The sequence below is a fragment of the Hyperoodon ampullatus genome (assembly GCF_949752795.1).
Source record: "Hyperoodon ampullatus genome assembly, chromosome: 8".
In the NCBI taxonomy this organism is placed as follows: Eukaryota; Metazoa; Chordata; class Mammalia; order Artiodactyla; family Ziphiidae; genus Hyperoodon; species Hyperoodon ampullatus.
The window spans coordinates 53,831,392-53,850,138 of NC_136921.1; the positions used below are offsets into that span (position 1 = coordinate 53,831,392).

An 18,747-nucleotide genomic window follows, 5' to 3' on the forward strand; every position below is an offset into this window, starting at 1 on the left:
CCAACCCTTCTGACTATGACCGTCCTTCTGGCTTGGGTGAGAAGAGGTCTTGAAGAAACAAACTGCCCCTGGATAACACAGAACTTGCCATACAGGCCTCGGAGCTGGGGGTCCTGGGTTTGCCTAACTTGGGAAGAGATTTAGCACAGAAAGTCTCTATGCCCAGCCCTCCAGGTGCCCCTCCTTCAGCCACCCCTCACCCCCCACTCTAAGCCACGTCAGAGCATCCCAGGTAATGCTCTTTTTCTCTCCTCTGGGGAGCAGTGCTGTATCTCCTGCCATACTCTGTGCTAGAATCACTGGCGGGCCTCTCTGTCTCACTTCTGAGGTCTAAAACACTCCGACGAGAAAATGATGTCGTCCTCTCAGGACGCCCTTCCACCTGCCCCTGCAGGTTCTCCATCAACATCCACCTGAGTGAGAACCCCCCGCCCCCACTCTCGGTTTAACGTTAGCCAATGTTGGATCTTCCCTGCAGGCAAGGTACTGAGAGATCAAGGTGTTAGAGGATCCTGGAGCCGGTGTCTCATGTCATCTTGTGGTTTTGCAATCATTGTGATCTCAGGGTGCCCCCTTTCTTTTTCTTTTGCTATGTCATGCGTGACATGTGGGATCTTAGTTCCCCAAGCCAAGATGGAACCCGTGCCCCCTGCAGTGGAAGCACAGAGTCCTAACCACTGGTCCGCCAGGGAAGTCCCCAGGATACCACGTTTATTATGCCCGCCTGAGTTTTATTTTCTGAAAAGATAGCCCAGCACTCCTCAGCTGACTCCACGTGTGAACAGAGAGCAGTTCTGATCTACTTGCTCATCATACTGTTCATACTCCCGGCACAAAGCCTGACATGTGCAGCTGCTTAGGGTCTGGTGATCTGAACTGCTGATTTGAAGTGAGTTGAGAGGATTGAACAATGGAAGGAGACACAGCTGAGGACGGCCAAATGCTGGGAGAGAAAAAGTACAAAGAGGTGGTGGCAACTGAAGTTTATGATCTTGGACAGAGCTGTGCTAGAAATGTCTGAGGTGAGCTCTAGCTGAAGGTCTGGGAAGCCAATGATTGCCTCCGGGCCTTGGTCCTTCCTTGACGCACGGTACATGATGCTCAGGTGTGTAACATACCCCCATGGAGAGCTGAGGGTTCTGGGAAGTTCCCTGCACTGTCTTCCACACCAAACTTTTCTCGAGAAGCGCATTGGAATATAAGTGCATGAGAATGATATAATTATGGAGATAACCTCAAATCTACTCTAATTTTTTTCAGTATGTCACTTACAAATTTTGGTACTTTAGTCATGTGCTAAGAAATTATTTGCAATCCCACAATAATTTAAAACCTTTGTCCTGAGAAACTGCTGAGTTAGGCTTCTGCCTCGCTGCACAGCTGGCTTTCCTATCTATGCCATCTCCTCACGGGTAAGATGTTTCACATTTTGTGTGAGGAAATGGTGCAGAGAACTCACCTTACTTACTCAGATCACATAACTTCAGGGATGGGCAGATCTATCATTAACCCAGCCTGCTCGTCCACAACCTCACAATGCCTCCAACAAGATCTAAACTAGAAGGCAGGGGTTTAAACACCAGCTCTGCTAGTTGTGTGCACTTGGGTGAACTAGAGGAGAACCGTGTGGTGGCCAGAGACACTGCTCCCTGCTTTCCCCTCTGAGCCTTCATCTCTTGTCTCTAGAATGGCCATGAAGGACTCACTGGTCCAAGAGGCAGATGACAACAGTCCCCTGTGTTTACACATGTGAAAGAACAACAGAGTATTCTGCAAATATCAGTTATTGATAGTCCAACAGGAAATCTAACATTACCTTTTCTTGGAACTTGATGAACAGCTCAGGAATGTACTAAGATCAAACCCAATGGTGAGCACTTGTTCTTCACTTATGGCTGTAAGAGAAGACGTTTGATTCACTCCACCTGAAGCCCAACCAACAATATGCATGACTACTATCAACAGTTTTCCTCACTTATACACCACACCCAAACCCCAAGCAATGGCTCCAAACCCCTCTGGAAAATTCCACAGGCTAAAGATTTATAGAAGTCAAAAGTGACAGAACAGTGGTTCTCAAACTTCCAGGTGCATCAGCATCACCTGCAGAGCTTGTTCAACACAGATTGCTGGGCCCACTCCAAAATTTCTGATCTGTTTCTGATCACAGTTTCTGATCTGAGGTGGGCTCTAGAATGTGAATGTCTAACAAGTTCCCAAGTGATGCTAATGCTGCTTGTCTGGAGACCAAACACGGAGAACAACTGACTCAAAACTCAAATATCAGAAGGGGGCGGAATTTTTTTTTTTTTGTAAGAAACTATACATAAACATAAAATTGACCATTTTAACCATTTAGAGAGTGATGGGATTTAAGAACGGAAATCATACCATCAAAGATGAGTTAGGGCAAGAGTTATTAAGTGGTATCCATGGATGCAGTTCAAGAGGTCTGTGAAGCCAGCTCAGCACAGGTTACAGGTGGTAGAAAGGGCACTACCAACTTCTCCCATATTCTGACCTTACAGGGAGACTGAACTGGATATCCAGGCATGCAGGAGCATGCTCCTTGGCCCCTCCTGCAGAGTGTCTAGTGGTCCTCAGCGCCGGAGGCCTTAGTGGACCTCCTACTTTCCCTTGGCCTGATTGGACCAGGAGCAATCTTCTTCTTCTTCTTCTTCTTTTTTTAGCCACACCATGTGGCATATGGGATCTTAGTTCCCCAACCAGGGATGGAACCCGTGCCCCCTGCAGTGGTAGCACAGAGACTTAACCACTTGACCACCAGGGAAGTCCCAGGAGCAATCTTCTGATGCATGGCCCACCCATCAGATTCACTCTCAAGAATTTGAACTAAGAGACACCAAGGAGATGCTCCATGAGCTGTGGGTCCTATATCTGAAGATTTTGATTAGGTAATGGGGAAATGAACAAAAGTAAGGTGGCTGAGGGGAGAGAGGCAGCCCTGCCAAGGGGGACAGAGATGAGAGACCTTAGAGGGAGGGGTAATGGAAGTGGACAGATGGACACAGGGCAGTTGCCATGCTTACACCTGACATCTGAGGCCTGATGGTCTTTATTTCCATGAGACCAAGGCATCCTTACCTTCCTCGTACAGAACCTCTCTCCTTTCTTGGGTCAGTGGGAGCTAAGGGATCAAGACCAACAACAAGAAGACAAGGGACACTAAACCTATCTGGGGTGGGCTCTCAGACCACCCCTCCTCTGGTCGCTCCTCCCATTGGAACCCCAGACTTTTAAAATAGCTACCCCACAAGCCAGTGCACCAAATATCACTCCAAACATCTCCAGTAATGGTCCACTCACCTGTGAGAAGGCTGAAGAACAGATCAGCTGGGTTCTTCCTCATGGAGAGGCAGTCCTGGAGTTTCAGATTGAAGATGAAAACTTTCACTTTTGGCTCAATAGTCTGAAATGATATAGGACAGCAAGTGAACTGAAGCTGCCTCGAGTAAGTTTTTTGTTAACAGGGACAGATTTTAAAGATGAGAAGTCACGACGCTCAATTTGGTTTTGGAAGTGACCGCTAGCCATCTCAGTTAATAAAGAGAGCCGACTCTAGATTTGAGGGAGAAAAATCGACACTTTTCAATAACATAGACCATTCTCTACACTGACCCTCACCAAAGAGACAGGTTAATTTCTGTCATCACCTCAGGCTACAAGGTACCTCCTAGAACCAGTCACTGTGTTAGGACCAGGAACAAGGCAGTCTGCTCACGTCAGGGGCCTGTGCTGCTACAAGAAGCTCAATCAGGTGCCACCGTCATGATGTTTATGGATGTCTAGGGTTTGCTTCAAAACAATCTGGTTTGAGAGGGGGAAGGTAGGGTATAGATGAAACAAGATCAGCCACCAGTTGATAGCTTTTGAAGCTGGGGATGGCTTCATTTTACTTTTCTTTCTATCTTTGGATATATTTGACATACTCCATAAAGAAATTTAAATGAAGCTATCTTCATTAAAATTGGAGCAGGTGTAATTTCTCTCCCATTTCTAGCCAGTTCAGTGTCAAAAGAAACATCTTTAGGCTGACATGTTGTTTGACCTCACTTTAGGTTACCTTTTTTGGGGGAAGTTGGGTTTTGTCATTTTTCCCACACTAAGTTTTCCTCCTCTGAGTAGTTAACAGCCACTGAGAAATACCAATAGCAACTACTTAAAAAGAAGCCAGGCGGGTTCTTTATTTTCTCAGAGCAGCCAGTAAAAATGAGCCTCAAGGGCTTCCCTGGTGGCGCAGTGGTTGAGAGTCCGCCTGCCGATGCAGGGGACAGGGGTTCGTGCCCCAGTCCGGGAAGATCCCACATGCCGCGGAGCGACTGGGCCCGTGAGCCATGGCCGCTGAGCCTGCACGTCCAGAGCCTGTGCTCCGCAACGGGAGAGGCCACAACAGTGAGAGGCCCGCATATCGCAAAAAAAAAAAAAAAAAATGAGCCTCAAGCCTTAATCTCTGACAAACTAAGTAAGTCGCTCAGAACCAGTTAGTGGAGCTGTGACCCACGTAGTCTTGTTCTTTCCCTGGGCCAGGTCAGTGCGGAAAGCCAAACTCCTAAGGGAACCGAGGGTTTTCCCCTTTCTGGAAGATCCATATGCAGTGAGGCAGCCTGTGGTATCATAGGACTGGAGAGCTGCAGGAGCCCTCTGCTGAGTGGGGAAGCCTCTGGTGAGCAAAGCCTCTTCTGAGAAGGGAACGTGGGACCCCTACATGTACCTCCTGCAGAATTCAGGACCTGTGGATGTGCTGTGGGTCCTCAGGCCCAAAGACACCTGTGTGCCAGTGGGGAGCAGCAGCTGAGGCTCACAGAGGTGGTGCAGGTGCTCTGAGGAGAGTGGAGGGATAGTGAGGGTTGGCTTGTCAGGATAAATATTTACATGACCACATCCATGAAATGTCTGTTTTAATCTCAGAATGAACACTGGAATTTGGATTCTCAGTAGCTTTCTACACAAGAGAGCAGAGGATCCATGTAAATATTTACCTTAACAAGCCAACCCTCATTATCCTTTCCAGGGAAGACTATCTAACATCCAGATGTTCTCTATAGGAATCACCCCAGATGCAACTCTGCAAGTATTTGGACTCTTTTATTTGTTTACTTATTTTTGGCTGCACCGAGAAGCTTGTGGGATCTTAGTTCCCTGACCAGGGATTGAACTCGGGCCCTTGGCAGTGATGAAAGCACAGAGTCCCAACCACTGGACCGCTGGGGAATTCCCTGCAAGTATATGGACTCTTGGAGGAAGTTCAGTTTACACATCAGCTGAAGCATTAAATGTCTAATATGCTCTCAGGAAACTTTGCCATTCATCATCAATATGGAAAATAGCTCAAATTACCTGCAACTGACTCAGCTTCTGCCGGAAATCTGCTTCACTTTGGCATTCATAAGATAAATCAAGAGAGAGGAAGTCAACTGCATCCTGGAAATAAGTAAATAGGATCATCAGAGCACAAGGAATTTCAAGACAAAGAACTGCTCAGAAGTATTCTTTTTTTGTTTCTCCCCTTATTACTAAATGGAATACTCCAAAGTGGGATTTTCCAAGGGAAAAGCAGGATGAGGAAAAGCTGGGGACAAACTGAGAATGTGTGTGGGGTGTGCCTACTTGTTGTGGGGAATACATCACGTGTGCACTCAGCAAAGTGCCTGGCACACAGGAAGCTCTCAATAAATGCGCACAATTGAATGAGTGAGTGAATGAAAGAAGCACCATACGCCAGAAAGGGTGGGTTTCCACCAAGTGGATAAGCACAAAGGAAGGGAGTCAGAGGCCAGAGCTGCCCTGAGCAGCACCCTCCTCATGGCCTTCCACTTTTCAGGATGGAGGCGGTGCAGCCCTCACCCACCCACAGACCCCTTAGTAATTTCGGCAGGCCCTACTGGGGTTTGGGGTTTTAATTGTAGGCTATAGTCACTGGCTATGTTCAGGCCACAGTTTAAAGTCCACCCCAGTTGGCCCTAGCCTGGTCCACATTATTATTGGAGAACAGAACTCTCATGGTCCATGGACACCCCCGTCTGTTCTCCAATTAAGGACATACACCTCTGCCCTGTCTCTGGCCTGCATATACTTTAAGAACTACATATTCAGAGTCTAAATACATGCAGATACCACGGTGATCCCCTCCCTACCCTTTTCAGCGAGCCATTTCTATCCTGGCCATGACCAGATCATTGCCTGTCTTCTCCCCTTCTCTTCCTTTGGGACAAAGACCGTCAATAATGGCATCTGCTGACAACCCAGTGCACTGTGACATTTGATAACTGACTCTCCTCTGGCTCCCTATGGCTTTCCCAGTCAAGTTATCATTGGTGTTTACTCAACATTCCACAGGCTTCCTCCCCGCTGGTGAGCTCCACTCGAACCCTCCCCTCTGCCCTATCAGCGCTTGTTTTGTTGTCAATTCCATATAGCACATGATCATTGAGTTCATACTCTTGAAAGTCACTGTGCTGGGTTTAAAGATGAGTGAGATCCACAGATGCTTACAACTTGATACAGAGTGTTAATAGATGCACTGACTACATGAAGAACAGGCAGAAAGTTCTAAGTGCTATATGAAAAATCCACATCAGTGGTCCTCAAATCTTGGTGGGGATTAGACTCACCTGGGAACTTGGGAAGCCTATGAAGGCCCACGGCATCCCTCCACATTAAGCCTTGGCCTCTGTGTTCTTTACTAGCTCTCCAGGTGATTCTGGTACACACCAAAGCTTGGGAACCGCTGATCTAAACAAATGGCTAAGGGTTCCAAGTGGGGAGAGATCACATCAGGTTGAGTGAGGGAGTATTATTAACAGAGGCCTCCTGATGGAGGGCACATCCACACATGTTAAAAATAGATAGAATTTTGTTGGAAGAGATTTGAGGAAGGCCAGGAGGATAGGACTTGAGGTAGGGAATGCAGGAGAGCCGGCAGGAAAAATAGCATACACACTGGGACGAAAAGGTGAGGCCAGAGAGAGAGCAAGAGGGCCTGAGTGAGCCATATTCTGGAAGGCCCTGAGGAATTTCACCAATTCAGGGGAGTGTAGCTTCTCAGTAGGGAAATGAACAAAATTGTGCTTTCGGAAGGCGGCCCAGACGTGTGGCAGGAGTGGGGGCAGAGAGACCAAAGACTGCTGCTTGACAAACACTTTCCAATCAGCACTTTGGTCTCCTGAGCTCGTAACTGATAACAATTATCTCCCCTTGTAAAAGAATTTAGATGGTAATATGGCCATACAATCAGTCTTGGACCTGGGCATTTCAGAACCTTATCATGTCTGGTTTTTAAATCCCTGAGCTGGTAAATCTGAAATTGGACCTTGGCATATAGGGCCTCCATCATAGCACAGACACCAGTGCTGCACAACTACAGAAATCAGTTGTTTTCTCTGAGGGCGTTCCATACTGCCCAGCAGCCAACATTACAAGGGCCAAAGCTGTTAAATTCTCAGATGTTTTAACTTTTCCTATTAAAATTATATTTAAAAGTTGTATTTAGAGGGGGTAAAAACCAGGATGGGCACTCTAGGGGGACATTATTTAAAAAAAAAATTTACCCTAGTATCTGTTTTGCTAAAAAAACTGACCTCTCTTCTAAGAAGCTCTTTTAATAAAAAGAGCAAGAGCAGAGGCATTTGATTTCTTTGTGCAGGCAAAAGCTGACACTTGACCAAGTGAGAGCTGGGGCTACAACAAATAAGATTTTGTTTTAAAGTAATTATGAATCTAGAGAATGCATAACACTCATAAGAGGCATTTGTAAGAATGTCAAGCAAACTATTATACAGAGGATGGATAAACAACAAGATCCTACTGTATAGCACAGGGAACTATAGTCAATATCCTGTGATAAACCATAATGGAAAAAATATGAAAAAGAATATATATATGTATAACTGAATCACTTTGTTGTACAGCAGAAATTAACACAACATTGTAAATCAACTATACTTCAATAAAATAGATTAAAAAAAAGAATGTCAAGCCAACAAAATTTCTCTTGGTTTTTAAAAATTAAAATAGCAACTTTCCTGAGAAGTTACAGATGCTATTTTTTGGGCTGTCATTACCTGAGCAAGTGCAGACGTAGACGGTTCTAGCAGGAGCTCGGAGACCGCCTGAGCTCGCAGGACCACAGAGAGCTTTCGGCCTGAAACCAACCAGAGGAAGGGCTGAAGGTGAGAGAGGAAGGAGCCTGTGACCCCAGAAGCCCCTGGCGAACTCATTTCCTCTTGACCTTTCTATTCCATGTTCACTGACTTTAAAAAGGATTTCTTGGGCTTTCCTGGTGGCGCAGTGGTTGGGAGTCCCCCTGCCGATGCAGGGGACGCAGGTTTGTGCCCCGATCCAGGAGGATCCCACATGCCGCGGAGCGGCTGGGCCCGTGAGCCATGGCCGCTGAGCCTGCGCGTCTGGGGCCTGTGCTCCGCAATGGGAGAGGCCACAACAGTGAGAGGCTCACATACGGCAAAAAAAAAAAAAAAAAAGGATTTCTTAAGAAATCACTCACATGATTTTACCCTAGCTGAAAGATTTTAGAAAACAAGGTAGCTTTTTAAAAAATGTCCCTTTAAAGAGTGTTTCATGTAAATCAAGATGGTGAAGTGCAGGACACTTGTAAAGTCTTTTGTAAGAATAAAAGCAGTTCCTTCCCCCAACCCTGAGCAATGTAAAAGGCGGAAAGGAGAGAACTGCATCCTAAGTTCCTAATAAGCCTTGGCCTCTGCGTGCTTTACAAGCTCTCCAGGTGATTCTGATACACACTAAAGCTTGGGAACCATTGGTCCGAAACAGCTAAGAGTTCCAAGTGGGGAGGGACTTTTGAAAGGCAGGGCGTTCTCAGGGGACTGCTGTTACCTGTCCTTTTTTGCTGTGCAAATGTCCATTCGACACTTACTGCGCATGAAGGAAATATAAACCTGTGCAACTTGTACCCACTTGCTTTGACATTTGATCACCTAACAGTGGTGCTTAAGCTTATGTGCATCAGAATCACATGTCCTTCTCGTCAGCCAACTGGGGTGGGCCCAGGAGCAAGTGCCTTTTAACAAGCTTCCTGGGTGCTTCTGAGGCAGTGATGCTCAGACCACAACTCGAGACACGCTGCTGTGGACTTGGGATTCCTCAGTTGTTAGCAGTGCCATCTAACTCTTTGATGTGCATAAGTCTTTATCTCCTGCTGGATTGTGTGCTCCTTGAGGAGCAAACTTAAAACATTTCTCTAGGCCCTCCAAACAGCAAGCTTAGGACTGGGTGCATAGGCAGGTGCTCAGACCTGTGCTTTGGAAACAGTAAGCAAAAATTGAATGAAACCAGAGTTTGAGACTTAAACTATAAGACTATATGCCTGACTTCTCTCCTGCATCCAAATTCTATACAGGAGAAAGATCTCCCCAGTCAATGAAACCACCATTAACAACCGCTGCCAACTACCAAAGTGCTTATTTTGATAAACAGAGTGAAACTTTGAAATCCCCTGAGCAGGGAATATCACTCAGAGACATTTAGTCCTCATTCTGATAAGATAACGATATTTTCCAGTTATTCAGTGATTGTGCCCAATGGAGCCATTTCATATTCCACAGATTCCACGCTTCAGTCTATCATCACATCAGCTCACATAGAACACATGTTCTCAGACTGTGCTGAACACTTTAAAATGTACAATTTAGTATTATCTCTGGATCAATGACATGACACAAGAGTACAGTTAATCCCTAAGCACAATTGACCCACAAATCACTTCTATTTGACTTTACAAGCTGTTTTTAGAATCAGAGTGAACAAATGTACCTGAAGTCCCAGAAATTCTCATATCATACAAAATAAACTTCCTGATATGGTTCCCAACCTGTTCCCAGTGCAAGCACAAACTATACTTCTTAAAATAATGTAAAATGCAGATTACTCAAAACTAGATTCTCATTCTAAGCTTGCATGTTTTCTTGGGAATGAAATGGGGGGTAATTGCTCTGGCTTAAGATAATTTATCTTGTAATTTTTGCTGGATATGGTTAAAAGTTGGTATTCTTGTCTACAGAACTCAAAATCAGTATTTGCTGTGGGTTGAGAATTAACTGTTTCAAGGCCATGTAGAAAAATCATTGCATAGCACTGTGTAAGTTCATGTCCCTCACAGGCATTACTAGATTTCACTAAGGATAAGTTCAATTCTGTTTCCACCACAAAGGGAAGTCGTTCCTCCAAAAACCATTGCCGTTGTCCATTAAAAAATAGTCCCTTTCCGTTTGCTCCTTTCACTTTTGCCCCAAATGTTTTAATAAAAGTAATACAGCCAGTATTGAACTGCCAGTATCAGTGCTTCAAGAGGTGGGTGGGGACTACAAGTGTTGCTGTAGATTGTATCCCAGTGTTGTACAAGAGGAGGGTGCTGTGTGCAACTCTACTCTTATGTAAGAGGGATGTTCACTTGCCTGCTCTCCCTCTGACTCTCTGCTAAGAATCTTCTTTTGTATCCTTCCCATGGTAGCACATTAAAAACATCAATAGGAGGTTTATAATAACACATATAGAAAGATTAGAAAAGAACTTTGCAGAATTGTGGTAAAAATACATAACATAAAATTTACCATTAAAATTTTTTTTAAGTGGCTTTAAGTACATCCACATTGTGCAACTGTCACCACCATCTACCTCCCAAACTTATCCCATCATCTCAAGCTGAAGCTCTGTGTCCATGATCAGTATCTCCCCATTTCCCCCTCCTCCCAGCCTCTGGTAATCATTATTCTACTTTCTGTCTCTGTGAATTTAATCATTCTAGGTCCCTCATATAGGTGGAATCATACAATATTTGTCCTTTTGTGTCTGGCTTATTTCACTTAGCATAATGTCTTCAAGGTTCATCCATGTTGTAGCATGTGTCAGAATTCCATTTCTTTCTAATGCTGAATAATATTCAATTGTATGTATCTAGCATATTTTCTTTATCCATTCATCCTTGTCTGGGCATTTGGATTATTTCCATCTTTTGGCTATTGTGAATAATGCTGCTATGAAAATGGGTGTGAAAATATCTGTTCAAGTCCCTGCTTTCAATTCTTTTGGGTATATACCCACAAGTGCTAGATCATATGGTAATTTTATGTTTAATTTCTTGAGGAACTGCCACACAGTTTTCCATAGTGGCTACACCATTTACATCCTGGCCAGCAATGCACAGGGTTATAATTTCTCTCTATCCTCACCAACACTTGGGATCTTCTGCTTTTTAAAAATAGTAGGGGTTCCCCTGGTGGCGCAGTGGTTGAGAGTCCGCCTGCCAATGCAGGGGACGCGGGTTCGTGCCCCGGTCCGGGAGGATCCCACATGCCGCGGAGCGGCTGGGCCCGTGAGCCATGGCCACTGAGCCTGCGTGTCCGGAGCCTGTGCTCTGCAACGGGAGAGGCCACGGCAGTGAGAGGCCCGCGTACAGCAAAAAAATAAATAAATAAAATAAATAAATAAATAAATAAAAATAGTAGCCATTCTGGTGGCTGATGTACATAGCAGGAGAATTAATTAATAAAATGTGGCTTAGTCCCACAATGGAATATCAGATAGCAGTGAAAAGAAGATACTATAGCTATATTCAACAATATGAATAAGCTTTTGAAAAAGTTTTGTTTGAGAAAAAAGAAGTCCTAGAGGACGACAAAAAGTATAATACTCTTTCATGATGCTCAAAAACAAACCAATCAAAATTGAATACTATATTGTTTAAGCACACATGCAGTTGGGATAGAAACTATATATTTTTTAAAAGTAATGGAATCTCAGTGAGATACCATCAGAATGGCTAAAATAGAAAGGATGAAAATGCCAAATGTTGGTGAGGATGTGAGGCCACTGAAATTCTCACACACGGCTAGTGGGAGCATAAAATGGAACAATTGCTTTGGGAAACTGGCAGTTTCTTAGAAAGTCAAATACATCTCTCCCCTGTAATCCAGCAATTCCACTCCTAGGTATTTATCCAAGAGAAATGAAAACATATGTCCATGCAAAAACTTGTACAAGGGCTTCCCTGGTGGCGCAGTGGTTGAGAGTCCGCCTGCCAATGCAAGGGACACGGGTTCGTGCCCTGGTCCGGGAAGATCCCACATGCTGTGGAGCGGCTGGGCCCGTGAGCCATGGCCGCCGAGCCTGCACGTCCGGAGCCTGCGCTCCGCAACGGGAGAGGCCACAACAGTGAGAGGCCCATGTACCGCAAAAAAAAAAAAAAAAAAAAAAAAACTTGTACAAGAACGTTCATAGCAACTTATTTATAGGAGATAAAAACTGGAAATTGCCCAAATGCCCCTCAATTGTGATACATCCATGATAGAACACCACTTAGAAGAAACAAGGAGCAAATTACTAATACAGCAACAAAATAAATGAATCTCACAAACATGCTGAATGAAAAAAGACAAAAAAGTACATACTGTATGATTCCATTCATAACTACGCTGATAGAAGTCAGATCAGTGGTTGTTCCTTGGGTAGGGATTGATTAGGAAGGGATAAAATTGATCAGGAATGGGATTTTTGGAGGTGTTGGTTAATGTCTTATATCTTGATAAAGGTATGGGTTAAATGGATATATGTGTTTGTCAAAACTAATCAAACTGTAAAATTAAGATCTATGCACTTCACTGTGTGTAAATCATACCCTGATAAAAAAAATTCTTAGGAAAAAATCAGAACTGCATTTCACATTGTTTATTTTCTTATCAGCAGTAAATGGGAATTTAATTTTTAAACATATTTTTTAAACATGGTGAATTTTGGGGGGGCTACAATATATTTAGTAAAATCCCACTTTTTCTGTAATTAAATATTTTTATTTAAAATGTTTGACCTTGTACCTCCATTACGGACACCAAATGGGGAAGAGGGGAAAGCCATAGACTAATAAAAATGCATGGAATATTTAGCACAGTGGTAACCTGGGATGGGGTGGGGGAGAATGGGAGATGAGATAGGGAAGAATATACAAGTAGACATAAGTTGTGGTATGGTTTGTTTTGTTTTATAAACCCTCAACCTTCCAATTAATTTTTTAACATTAAAAAATTGAGATATAATTCATATACCATAAAATTAATCGCTTAAGTATAATATTCAGTAGTTTTTAGTACATTTACAAAGCTGTGCAACCATCTCCAGTAATTCCAGAACATTTTAGTAACCCAAGAAGAAATTATATAACCATTAGCAGTCACTTCCCATTCTCTCTTCTAGCCCCAGATGTAGCTACTCTACTTTAGTGTCTCTATAGATTTGTCTGCTCTGGATATTTAATATAAATGAAATCATATAATATGTGGTCTTTTGAAACTGGCTGCTTTCACTTAGCATAATGTCTTCAAGGATTATCATGTTGTAGCACGAATCAGTACATCATTCCTTTCAAAGGCTGAGTAATACTCCATTGTACTGATATGACACTTTTTGTTTATCCATCAATTGATGGACATTAGGGTTGTTTCCACTTTTGGTTATTATGAATAATACTGCTATGAATATTTGTGATGCGTTTTTGTCTGGACATTTGCTTTTATTTCTCTTGGATATATACCTAGGAGAGGAATTGTTGAGTCATATGGTAACTCTAAAATTTAACTTGAGGAACTGCCAAACTGATTTCCAAAGTGGCTGCACCAGGCTTCCCTGGTGGCGCAGTGGTTGAGAGTCCGCCTGCCGATGCAGGGGACACGGGTTCGCGCCCCGGTCCGGGAAGATCCCTCATGCCACGGAGGGGCTGGGCCCGTGAGCCATGGCCGCTGAGCCTGTGCGTCCGGAGCCTGTGCTCCGCAACGGGAGAGGCCACAGCAGTGAGAGGCCCGCGTACCACAAAACAAACAAACAAACAAAAAAACCAAAGTGGTTGCAACATAATTCATTCCCACCAGCAAAGTATGAGTGTTCCAATTTCTCAGCATCATTGCCAACACTTGTTATTGTCTTCTTTTTTAATAAACTTATTATTTATTTTTGGCTGCATTGGGTCTTCATTGTTGCGCGCGGGCTTTCTCTGGTTGCAGCAAGTGGAGGCTACTCTTCGTTGCGGTGCGCAGTCTTCTCATTGTGGTGGCATCTCTTGGTGTGGAGCACGGGCTCTAGGTGTGTGGGTTTCAGTAGTTGTGGCATGTAGCCTCAGTACTTGTGGCTCTTGAGCTCTAGAGCACAGGCTCAGTAGTTGTGGCACACAGGCTTAGTTGCTCTCCAGCATGTGGGATCTTCCTAGGTCAGGGCTCGAACTCGTGTCCCCTGCATTGGCAGGCGGATTCTGAACCACTGTGCCACCAGGGAAGTCCCTGTCTATCTTTTTTATTACAGCCATCCTAGTTGATGTGAAGTGGTATAATAGATATATTATATATATATGTATTATATATTATATATAATTTTTTGCTATTTTCTTGCTCTTTAAAAAATTGAAGCATAGGGCTTCCCTGGTGGTGCAGTGGTTGAGAGTCTGCCTGCCGATGCAGGGGACACGGGTTTGTGCCCCTGTCCGGGAAGATCCCACATGCCGCGGAGTGGCTAGGCCCGTGAGCCATGGCCGCGGAGCCTGCGCGTCCGGAGCCTGTGCTCCGCAACGGGAGAGGCCACAGCAGTGAGAGGCCCATGTACCGCAAAAGAAAAAAAAAATTGAAGCATAATTGACCTACAACACTATGTTAGTTCCATGTGCACAACATAGTGATTCAATATTTCTGTGTTACAAAATCACCACACTATTCTATTTTTTTTTTTTTTATTCTGTTATATTTTAATTGTTGGACTGAGTGGTCACTCCATGGGTATTAGTTATTGTGTGGCTGAACCACACTGACTCTATTTTGTCAGCTCCATCTTAGGCCCACAGTCCTACCCCCTCCCCTTCCTGTGTGACTGAGCTTTAGCCTACTCACAAGTAATGCACCCAAGCCAGATAAGTTTCCTATCAACTTTTACCCTTGTGTTCATCAGATATAAGAACTGGAAGAATGCTCTTTAGCTGACACAGATGGTTAATGGTCCTCAAGGAATAATGGTCATGAGACCCCCACAAGGGGACGGAAAAATTCCCAGTCCCACTGGTGCAAATGTGCTTCTCCCTTAATAGTCAGATTGCATTTTTAGCTTTGGCCCCTTTAAATTCCCTTGTGCCCCTTTTGGCAGTGAGGAATGCAGCTGCAAATGCTTCCAGATCGCTGTTCACCCGATCTTACCCATATGTAAGTTACCCACAATAAACTCCATAATTGCATTTTATGGAGTTGTGTACTTCACTTTTTGGTCTCAAAGTTCCTTTTCAGTTTGGGGGATATTATTCAATATCCACACCTTCGAAAAGTTATTTTGCTTTTTTTTTTTTTTTTTTGAGGTACGCGGGCCTCTCACTGTTGTGGCCTCTCCCATTGCGGAGCACAGGCTCCGGACGCACAGGCTCGGCGGCCATGGCTCACGGGCCCAGCCGCTCCGCGGCATGTGGGATCTTTCCGGACTGGGGCACGAACCCGTGTCCCCTTCATCGGCAGGCGAACCCTCAACCACTGTGCCACCAGGGAAGCCCAGTTATTTTGCTTTTAACCAACATATGCTATATAACTTTTCTTGTGTATATTAAAAATATATTTTACAAGGAACAAAAAAGCTATTTAATTGGACTAAAAAGGGAGGGGAGAATGAGAGAGAGAAAGGAAGAAGGAAAACCGGGGCTTCCTTGGTGGTGCGGTGGTTGGGAATCCGCCTGCCAATGCAGGGGACACGGGTTCGAGCCCTGGTCCGGGAAGATCCCACATGCCATGGAGCAACAAGGCCCGTGAGCCACAACTACTGAGCCCACGTGCTGCAACTACTGAAGCCTGTGCGCCTAGAGTCCACACTCTGCAACAAGAAAAGCCACCGTGGTGAGAAGCCCACGCACTGCAACAAAGAGTAGCCCCTGCTCGCTGCAACTAGAGAAAAGCCCACACGCAGCAAGGAAGAATCAACACAGCCAATAAATAAATAAATAAATTAAAAAAAAAAAAAAAAAAAGAAGGAAAACCACCTTTTGGAATAGTAAAGAGACTGAGAAGAGAATTTATTTTGTGTCCTGCATTATATCAGGGGCACATAATGTAGTGATGTTGATGAAATATGAAATGAAGGCTGGGAGGAATGAGCAGAAGAAAAGAAGGAAAATATGAATTTAAGAAAGAAATAGTCTTTAGTAATCTGATGGAGATTAAAAATGAAATATGTAAAGCATTTTAATAAACGTGTCTAGTTTTATAATTTAAATAACTATTATTTAGAATTTTCTAAAAATGAGACAGATTTTCCTTAATTTCAGATGATCCAGTTCAGCCTTGCCTTCTTTCAAAGTTCATTTTACTCAAAGCTTCTTCAGTAGAATCACAGCCAACAAACATGTATTTATTTTCTCACTCACCCCATGATAGGCTTTCCAAAGAATCCAGTTTCAAATCTGGCATCTCCTTCTTCTCCCTTCCTCTACAGTTCATGAAATGGATAGCTGGGCTTCTTGCTGTTCCCTCGCCAGGGGCTTTGCACTCACCCCATGGCCAAGTAATCCTCCAGATCCCATGGTTGCTCGCTCCCTCCCTCATTCCAGCTGGGTCAAAAGGTGGTCTGAGGACAGCTTTTTTGACAATCATATATAAAATAGCCCCTTCCACACTCACACTCTTTCTTCCCTTGTCCTGCTTTTATTTTAAACATGGAGAAAATGTTTAACCTCTCTATGAGCAAATACATGCAAATAAAGAACATAAGGAGACAGTAGTTTTCAGCCGTCAAATTACCAATGACGGAAGAAATTTTTCACACAATGACGGAAGAAATTTTTCACATACTGAGATATGGGGAAGTCATTCTGACTTATACATGATTTAACATAAACTTTATGCTAACTAGAACATCCTGCTTTTTTGTGTGTGGTATGCGGGCCTCTCACCGTTGTGGCTTCTCCTGTTGTGGAGCACAGGCTCTGGACGCGCAGGCTCAGCGGCCATGGCTCACGGGCCTAGCCGCTCCGCGGCATGTGGGATCTTCCCGGACCGGGGCACGAACCCGTGTCCCCTGCATCGGCAGGAGGACTCTCAACCACTGTGCCACCAGGGAAGCCCAACATAATTTTTAATAGTGAAAATTAAATAAACTTATATACAAAAATGAAAGAATATTTTAAACTCTATGATCCATTAATATAATGGGAACATGTAACATCACTGAAAATCATGCTTTCAAAGAGTTTTTAATAAAATGAGAATATATTCATTAAATATGTTAAGTTTCAAAGGTATACAAGTATGCAGATGTATTATATACTATGTATAAAAATATGCATACAGTATATAATAAAAACCAGAAAGCATATATAATCCAAAATTGGTTCTCAAAATTGGTGTACCAATTTTTTGGTGTACCTAGCCTAGATTCACCTAGGGAATTTATTAAAATCAATGTCCTGATTCTGTCCAGGCCTACTGAATTGGAACCTTAAACTAGCCATGAAGTAGGAATATGGACAATTGTAAGCATGCTCTTTTCACTATCTGTCAGCATATTATTATTTTATCTTTGTATTTGTCTCCCCTGCTGGAATGTAGGCTTCAACTAGAACATGTAACTCGCTTTGCATAAGAAAAAGGGGAGGCTCAGGAAATCTTAGGAAGAGTCAGGGAGGCAGGACTGGAGAAAGAAGGACAGAAAGATAATCGGTGATAGTGCAGACTCAAGATTGGGCAAGGGGGCTCAAAAGATATTTTTCAAAGGGAATGCTGGGCACTGTACGGTGTAAACCACCCCTACCTACTTCCACCGGGAAATCTTCAGTACGGTATTAATTTCTCACTAACAAATAGATATGAGGGGACTTTTTTTTTTTTGGCTGCGCTTTGTGGCATGCGGAATCTTACTTCCCCGACCAGGGATGATCAAACCCATACCCCCTGCAGTGGAAGCTCAGAGTCTTAACCACTGGACTGCCAGGGAAATCCCAAGGGGACTATTGGAGGTAAGTGGAAAGAAATGCTGAGTCCTGCTTTAAGGAGGGTGGAGAAAGGTGGGTAATGAAGGCTGCCTGTGGGTCAGCCACCTGGGTCATGTGTACTCACCTTGAGAAGCATATTTTTCATGGAAAATCTCATAGGCTTTTCTGTGGGCATCAGTGAGGATCTGGAGACGTGAAGATCTTGATTCCTGGTGGGGGAGCTCCATTATCACTTCCTCCAAGTCACTAAAAGTGAACCAGATCTCAACTAGGTCCCCAAAGGAGTGGAAGATGAAGGAGGCATAGTCAGCAAAGAGATCAGCAAAGGCCTCAGTTCTCTGGACGGTGCTGGCAGGGAGGGTCTGGTGGTGCAGGACCACCAGGGGCTGAAGCTGAGCACTCTTGAGGGCCTCAAGGAGTTGCCGGTAGCACTGCACTGTTTCCTTGTCTGGGTTCTTGGAGGTTCCTTCTGGGAGTAGCTGTGCCCACGGCAGAAATACTTTGTAGTGAGTGATCATAATGGCACGAACACTGCTAAAGTACTCTGGCAGGAAAGAGGGCAGTGGCTGGCGACAAACATAAATTTCTTTGTCTCCTGTTACAAAGGGAGAATCCTGGTTTCCCAGTGGACCCCTCAGATTGTGTAGCAAGTCGCTGGTTAGAGGACCAGCAGCTGAAATGAAGTTTCTATCAGATTCCCAGTCTAACCCCCAACAAGGAAAACTTAGGAGGACAATAAGGACTAAATGCCAGACTAGCTCCAT

At 44.1% G+C, this 18,747-nt stretch overlaps 1 protein-coding gene across 1 annotated transcript in view; it reads right to left on the minus strand.

The window, feature by feature from the left end:
• Positions 1 to 18,747, minus strand: part of LCT (lactase) — a gene marked incomplete at both ends in the record, with an annotated part of 53,341 nt that extends 34,594 nt beyond the window's left edge. The window contains 5 exons of the mRNA XM_079710281.1: positions 1,817 to 1,895; positions 3,328 to 3,430; positions 5,359 to 5,442; positions 8,082 to 8,161; positions 18,108 to 18,747. Coding sequence (XP_079566407.1) covers positions 1,817 to 1,895; positions 3,328 to 3,430; positions 5,359 to 5,442; positions 8,082 to 8,161; positions 18,108 to 18,747 — 986 coding nt within the window. The remainder of the gene's footprint in view (positions 1 to 1,816; positions 1,896 to 3,327; positions 3,431 to 5,358; positions 5,443 to 8,081; positions 8,162 to 18,107) is intronic.